Source organism: Neomonachus schauinslandi, chromosome 16, assembly GCF_002201575.2.
Source record: "Neomonachus schauinslandi chromosome 16, ASM220157v2, whole genome shotgun sequence".
Classification (NCBI taxonomy): Eukaryota; Metazoa; Chordata; class Mammalia; order Carnivora; family Phocidae; genus Neomonachus; species Neomonachus schauinslandi.
This window is the reverse complement of record NC_058418.1, coordinates 14,559,353-14,567,473: the sequence shown is the minus strand read 5'-3', so window position 1 is coordinate 14,567,473 and position 8,121 is coordinate 14,559,353. Positions and strand designations below refer to the sequence as shown.

Here is an 8,121-nt window from a genome sequence, read left to right as displayed (position 1 = left end):
TGGGACTCGATCCTGGGACTCGATCCTGGGACTCGATCCTGGGACTCCAGGATCACGACCTTAGCTGAAGGCAGTCGCTTAACCAACTGAGCCACCCAGGCGCCCCTATTTATGTCAGCTTAACCTGCCTTTTAAAAACTTATTTATTATTTAATGATTAATGATTAATTATTTAATTATATAATTATTAATTATTTAATTTTAATTATGTTATGTTAATGTTAATTATGTTACGTTAAAGTGTTCCATGATTCATTGTTGAGTATAACACCCAGTGCTCCATGCAGTACTTGCCCTCTTTAATACCCATCACCAGGCTAACCCATGCCCCCACCCCCTCCCCTCTAGAACCCTCAGTTTGTTTCTCAGAGTCCATAGTCTCTCATGATTCGTCTCCCCCTCTAACTCCCCCCCCCTTCATTTTTCCCTTCCTGCTATCTTCTTTTTTTTTTTTTACATGTAATGTATTATTTGTTTCAGAGGTACAGGTCTGTGATTCAACAGTCTTACACAATTCACAGCGCTCACCATAGCACATACCCTCCCCTCACCTGCTTTTAAAATCAAATATATATGAACACGAAGTGTTCTTCCATAATATTTTGTAAATTCTACATGCCACTTATGTAATTGTCTTATCTTGTTATCATTAGGTTGTTTCAAATTACTGGTATTACAACCACCATCACCTGTGTTTGGCAGAGCTCAAAGGCAGGCAGGGGAGTAGGAAAACTTTATAGTGAAAAAGGGAAGGCTTCAGGAATACAGTGATTCGAGATTATTGGCATAGAGATGCTGGAGGTGAGCTAAAAAGAAGCAGTGCATATTATATGACTGGTTTGGGATCGAATTTGGCTTTCTCTCGTTGGTCCTGAACTGGAAGCAGAGGCAAAAAAAAAAAAAAAAAAAAGTGGGAGGGGAGCTAGCAGTCATTGTCCAAAGCCTGAATGTTGTGGGCTGATCACTGCCAAGGTTTAGTTTGGTTTCCTGATTGGAAACTAGTTGGTTGCTGCAGAGTTTGTAGGTCAGAATTCTGTTGGCATATATGATCTGTCATTGTCGTTTGTATATCCAGTCTGTCAAGTTTAATGGTTTCAAACAACAGCAATCATTTACTATCTTTCATGGTTTCTCTGGGTCAGGAATTCTGGAACAATCTGGATGGACAGTTTTGGCTCAAATTTTTCATGATAGCTGAACCTGGAAGAGTGCAGAGTTCCCGGAGCCACTGGGAGCTGGTGGGACATCTCTCTTATTTCATGTAATCTTACGGTTTCTCCATGTGGTCTCTCTGTGTGGGCTAGTTTGGGCTTCTTAACAGCATGGTAGACTCAGACATCTTACACTGCAGCTTAGGGTTCTAAAGGCAAGAGTCCCAAGAAAGATCCAGATGGAAGCTCTATCATGTTTTACACCTAGCCTCAGAATCACATAGCATCATTTCCACTGTACTCACAGTTTAGAAGGTCCATCCAGATTCAGTGGAAAGGGGAAATTGTCTCCACTTTCTGATGGGAAAGTGGCAAGGTTCTGGAAGACCATGTGGGACCAAAAATATAGTTGCACTCATTTTTGGAAAATACAATTTGGCATAAACTGTAAACAGATCGAAGCAGAGGAAGAAGTCTTAATTTTTGCTCAGCCATGAAGACTGGACATTGTTATTACTGAGCTGAAACCATTTGTAGGTGTGATAAAAAAAAAATCATGATCTCTAAATAAATTTTCAACAGGATCAGGGAAGATCTAGCTCCACCAAACATATTTAAAGTGACAATGAGAGACAAAAATGAAGCTGTTTTCTATTTACTCTCCTTGTCCAATTATCTGTTCACTGTTACTATAGTTTTGTCATTTTGAAGATGTTGAATAGAATCATACAAAATGTACCTTTTGATATTGGCTTTTGTTCATTAAGCATAATGCCCTTAAGTTCCATCCAAGTTGTTGCATGTATCAATAGCTAATTCCATTTTACTGATGGGTATTAGTCTATTGTGTATATGTGTTCTGTGTTTTCTTAGATTCTGTGTTTGTCTTGTTTGGCATCTATTCACCACAGGGCCAGTTGCATTAAGTATATTTTCTTATTTTCTGTATTCTTGATCTGGTATTTGGGAGCCTTACAGATCTGGAGAGAGAGTCCCTCCAAGGGCTAGCCAATTCTTAGAAATAGCAAGGGGCTTAGCAAGAAGCATGTCTTTTACATATAAATCAACCAAACCAGAGTCTATATATCCCAACCATCTCCTTATCTACCTCAAGTCAATACTTCCTCTGCCCTATATCATCTCAGAGACAGATACCAGGCAACTAGAGACCACGGCTATGTTAAAATTCAACTGGGTAAAATTTAAAGATCTCCCTGGCTTTACTCAACATTCCTTAATTGGGTAGCATTCAATCTAGCAGATAAAAAGGAGTTCCAAAGAGCCATACAAAGCAAGAGATTTTATAGTCAGAAGGGAACAGGAACAAGGAAATTGTACTAGGCAAATAAATAAATAAATAAATAGCAGATTTGTTATTGCAAGGTTACTTTCCTTTAGGGGCTAGCAGGAGTCCATTAAGCAGATTACCTAATTAATGCTGATCAGGCAGTTCCTGAATGACTGGTTTAAGATTCCATTTCTGGGAGAGCTACACACCTATCAGAATGGCTAAAATATTGTGACAACAGCAAATGTGGGTGAGGATGTGGAGAACTAGATCACCCATACATTGCAGTATATATAATATAGTAATACAGTACATCCATTCTTGAAAATAGTTTGACAGTTTCTTATAAAACCCCAAATGCGCTTATCGTATGACTCAGCAATGGAACTCTTATGCATTTCTCCCAAAGAACTGGAAACTGTGTTCACACAAAATCTGTACACGAATGTTCATATTAATTTTATTCATTATAGCCAAAATTGGGAAATAATTCAAATATCCTTAAATGGAGGAATAGTTTTTAAAATTGTGGCACATTAAAAACAACAACAACAACAAAACAAAAAACAAAAAAATTGTGGTATATTGTGGCAAAATGTGGCAACCATTGGTACATGCAACAACTTGGATGGATTTCAAGGCAATTATGCTAAAAAAAAAGGAAAAGAAAAGAAAAAAAAGCCAGTCACAAGATCTACATATTGTATGTAGGTGTGATACTCCATTTATATAGCATTCTTGAAATTTAAAAAATTAGTGAAATGGTGAACAGATTAATAGTTGCAGGGCTTAAAGATGTGGGAAGGGGTGGGCATGGCTATAAAGTGGTAGCATCAAGGTAGCCTTGTGGTGATTAAACAGTTTTGTATATTGTGGTGGCTACAAGAAACTTACACACATGATAAAATTATACAGAATAGTTACATACAGAAATAAGTGCATATAAAACTGGTAAAATCTTTTTTTGATATTGGACTATAGTTATGCAAAATATTACCATTGAGGGTAACTGAGTGCAGAGTACATGGGACCTCCCTCTATGATTATAGATTGAAGAAAATGATTACCTTGAATTTATAAAATTATATAAATTAAGTGATAATCAAAATAAAACATAAGAAACAGATGAGGTAAATCTTACAGGAAATTTATAGTCATAAATATACATATTAGAAAAGAAGAAATGGTAAAAATCAATGAAACAAAAATTCACCTAAATTTTAAAAATTGCATTAAATTAAACCAAAAGTTGAGTAAGAAAATAATAAAAACAGAAAAATAAATACATAAAAAAGAAAACAGCCACCCAACAGAGACTACCAAAAAAGCGAGAAGTCATTCTTTCAAAAGATCAATAAACCACCACAAAAACTAAGTGAAAAAGAAAAGGCACAAATAACCAAGAGCAGGAATATAATGTACAATATAATGCAGATTTTAGAAAGAATAAGATTATACCTACTGATCTGAAGGGATGTACAAGATAGACTGTTGCTTGAGCAAAGAAAGTTAGAGAAAACAATGCATAGCATGGTGCCATTTATTTATTTTTTAAAGATTTTATTTATTTATTTATTTGAGAGAGCGAGAACGAGAGAGAGAGAGAGCACATGAGAGGGGGGACGGTCAGAGGGAGAAGCAGATTCCCTGCTAACCCTAACCCGGGACTCCAGGATCATGACCTGAGCCAAAGGCAGTCGCTTAACCAACTGAGCCACCCAGGCGCCCGCCATTTATTTATTTTTTAAGTGATCTCTGCGCCTAATGTGGGGTTTGAACTCATGATCTCCGAGATCAAGAGTCAGATGCTCCACCAACTGAGCCAGACAGCTGCCCCAAGCTTGGTGCCATTTAAAAACTTGAATAAGGACAAATCAGATTGACATTTGCGATGTTGATATGAGCAGGGAGAAAGGTATGAAAAGATAAATAAGCGGGGCGCCTGGGTGGCTCAGTCGTTAAGCGTCTGCCTTCGGCTCAGGTCATGATCCCAGGGTCCTGGGATCGAGCCCCACATCGAGCCCCACATCGAGCCCCACATCGGGCTCCCTGCTCGGCGGGAAGCCTGCTTCTCCCTCTCCCACTCCCCCTGCTTGTGTTCCCTCTCTCGCTGTGTCTCTCTGTCAAATAAATAAATAAAATCTTTAAAAAAAAAAAAAGCTTTGTTGAAATTATAGATATGTCTGAAAGAATTGAGATGGGGCATGATATTTATTTATATGACCTCATCGTTTACTAGTTGTGCAAATATATTACTGCTGTAATTTTGGTAGAGGAATATAATAAAAGATACATTAAAAATGTATGCATATGTGGAAAAGAAAGGTTTGGAATCACTTTTTCCTGTAAAAATTACCATAATTCGGTGTTCAAGAAAATCTCTCTCACAGGATCTGACTGAAGAGGAAATTATAGAAGAAGGAAAGATTTATGAGATCTTTGGTGAAGGAAATTTCCTTCTGCAGAGTAGGACAACTTTCCCTGACAAACTAGAGCCTAATACTAGAGACATGGAAAAGCCCTAACTCCAGATGCTTGGCTAACTATCTACAGTAATCTCCTAAACTTTATCCTTCTATCATGTGCTTTGGTCAAGTAACTCTTTCCCAGATGTGTTTATTTCTCACAAATGTTAATGACCACGAGGAGGAAAACGGTTTTCACGGTCAAACTAATTTGTGACACACTGGAATATACAAGTTGAACTCTGAGGCTTACTGTTTTCTATTTCTGGACTCTATTCTACTGCATTGACCTATTTGTCTATCCTTAGACAAACACTACCGTCCTTATCAGAGCTTTATAGCGAGGCTTGAACTCAGACGCCACAAGTCCTCCAATTTGTTCCTTTTCAATACTGATTTTTAACTATTCCTGCTCTTTGGGTTTCTAGACAGTAGCTCCCCCCTTATCCACGGCTTCCCTTTCCGGGTTTCAGTTACCCACGGTCAGACCACAGTCCGGAAATAGCAAATGTAAAATTCCAGAAGTAAACACTTCGTAAGTTTTAACTCGTGAGCCGTTCTGTGTAGTGTGATGAAGTCCCACTCAGGACGTGTCCCTTTGTCTAGTGTATCCACACTGTCTCTGCCACCCGCCTGTTAGTCACTTAGCTGTCTAGGTTCTCGGATCAGCTGTTACGGTATCATAGCACCTGTGCTCAAGTAAGCCGTATTTTACCTAATAGCCCCAAAGCACGAGAGTAGTGGTGCTGGCAAATTGAATATGTCAAGGAGAAGCTGTAAAGTACTTCCTTTAAGTGAAAAGGTACAAGTTCTTGACTTAATAAGGAGAGAAAAGAAAAAAATCCAGTTCTTTTGTTTTGTTTTGTTTTGTTTTGAAGATTTTATTTATTTATTTGACAGAGAGAGAGTGCGAGAGCAGGAACACAAGCACCGGGAGTGGGAGAGGGAGAAGCAGGAAAAATCCGGTTCTGTACTAACTGCAGTTTCAGGCACTCACTGAGGGTCTTGGAACCATATCCCTTGCAGATAAGGCAGTGGGGCCGGGGGAGGACTACAGTACAAATTTTAGAATAATTTTACCCATTAAAAATTAAAAAAAAAAATGCTGGTATTTTGACTGGGGTGGCACTGAATCTGTAGATACTTTGGGGAAGATTGACTAAAGATACTGAGTTTCCAACCCACAGCCATGGTATTTCCATTTATTTAAATCTTGTCTAACTTCTCTCAGCAATGTTTTGCAGTTTCCCATATAAAGGTCTTTCATATCTTTTATTACACTACTCCTAAGTATTTTGTATTCTTTGATATTATTATAAACTGTATTTTTGTTTCATTTTACAATTGTACATTGCTCATATAAAGTGTTGCTTTATTTATGGTCAATTGATTTTTTTTTAAAGATTTTACTTATTTGACAGAGAGAGAGAGCAGTAGAGGGAAAGGGAGAAGTAGACTCCCCACTAAACAGGAAGAAAGATGTGGGACTTGAACCCAGGACCCCGGGATCATGACCTGACCCGGAAGCAGATGCTTAACCGACTGAGCCACCCAGGCACCCCATGGTCAATTGATTTTTTTTTTTTATATAGAAGTGCCAAAGCACCTATTGGAGATGAAAGTCTTTTTTTAACAAAAAGTACTGGAACAACTGAGTATGTGCGTGAGGGGAACACACACACACACACAAAATAAACAAAACAAAACAGAAACCTCAACCTGTACTTTATCCCATACACAAATATTAATTCTAGGTGAATCACATACCTAAGTTAAAAGCTAAGACTATCAAGCATCTGGAAGAAAACAGGATTTTCTATATAATCTTTAATCATTGAGCTGCGTTTAGTTCTGTATTAAAGAATGTAATCTGTATGATGTAAGTCTGTTGATAGTTACTGAATCTTATTTTATGATTCAGCATGTGGTCTATTGTAATGTTTCCTATATAATAGACAAGCAAGTATGTTCTGTGGTAGAGAGTGTACAGAGAGTATCATTAAATAAATATCAAGTAGGTAAAGTTGGTTGATTGTATTGTTTAAGTCTTTGGCATTCAGGGCTTTTCAGATTTTAATCCATCCAGAAAAGTCCTAAGTATCATTGTAGGCTCTCATTTCTCTTTATCTCCATGGTCTCTTCATCTATATTCCTTCATCCTCATCCCTATAACATGCACTGCACTTAGGTATGGAAAGTCACACAGCGATCTGTTCACTTAAAAGGGGGTTATTTCCAACAGAAATTCAGTTCAATGCTTCTTTGTCTCCACCACTCTTAGATAGTCCCATATAAAAGTATGATTTTTATCTTGTCAAAGTTTTTCTTGCAGTCATGGCAGTGAAGGTTTTTCATATTCGTCTACGCTCTAATTGCAATCAAAGTTGAAATTCTGTGTTGAATAAGCTCCTTCCCACCTCCCACTACACCCTTATACTAATATGCATGGCAGTAATTGCATTCATTGCCTTTGTTTAAAGACTCTTCAAGTGAGAAGTAGACAGGATATAAATGGATGAATGCAGTGCTTTTGAAGCAGGTAGGATAACTCTTTTTATTTATAAAATAAATCCCATTCTGTCAAATACCGCTAAGAACAAGAATTGTGCATTTAGAAGGCATTGGGGCTTGATAGTATATTTTCACTTATAGTGCTTTAGTTATTTGAACTCTAGAAATTCCATGTCAATTATCTTGTGTCGTATTCCAAGAATTCCTTGCTGTCCCAATCCATTTGGTTCCTGAGCTTCTGATACTAAGGGATACGATGTTATCTAAATCAATTTGATTTTCGTTTCAGAAAGCAAATAGCAAGTTTGGATAAGGGTTTATCAGAAACATTTTGTTCCTAAATCCAGATTGTGACAGGTATTTATTTTCTTTCAATAGATGACTAGATTTGATGTGCGCATTTATAACATTGCATGTTTTCATAACCGATTCTGGGCATATTATCTTTTTGTGTTCTTTTAGCAAGTTTTAACATTAGGATTATAGGGGTGCCGGGGTGGCTCAGTCGTTAAGCATCTGCCTTCGACTCGGGTCATGATCCCAGGGGCCTGGGATCAAGCCCCCCATCAGGTTTCCTGCTCGGCGGGAAGCCTGCTTCTCCCTCTCCCACTCCCCCTGCTTATGTTCGCTCTCTCACTGTGTGTCTCTCTCTCTCAAATAAATAAATAAATAAATAAATAAATAAATAAATAAATAAATAAATAAA

General features: G+C 37.7%; 1 protein-coding gene across 1 annotated transcript in view; it reads right to left on the bottom strand.

Annotated features, from left to right (window-relative positions):
- The window catches only part of LOC110590213 (zinc finger protein 383), a 79,187-nt gene that overhangs the window by 62,053 nt on the left and 9,013 nt on the right, over positions 1–8,121 (bottom strand). Inside the window, exon 4 of the mRNA XM_021700969.2 lies at positions 1,732–1,750. Within this exon, the coding sequence (XP_021556644.2) occupies positions 1,732–1,750 (19 nt within the window). The remainder of the gene's footprint in view (positions 1–1,731; positions 1,751–8,121) is intronic.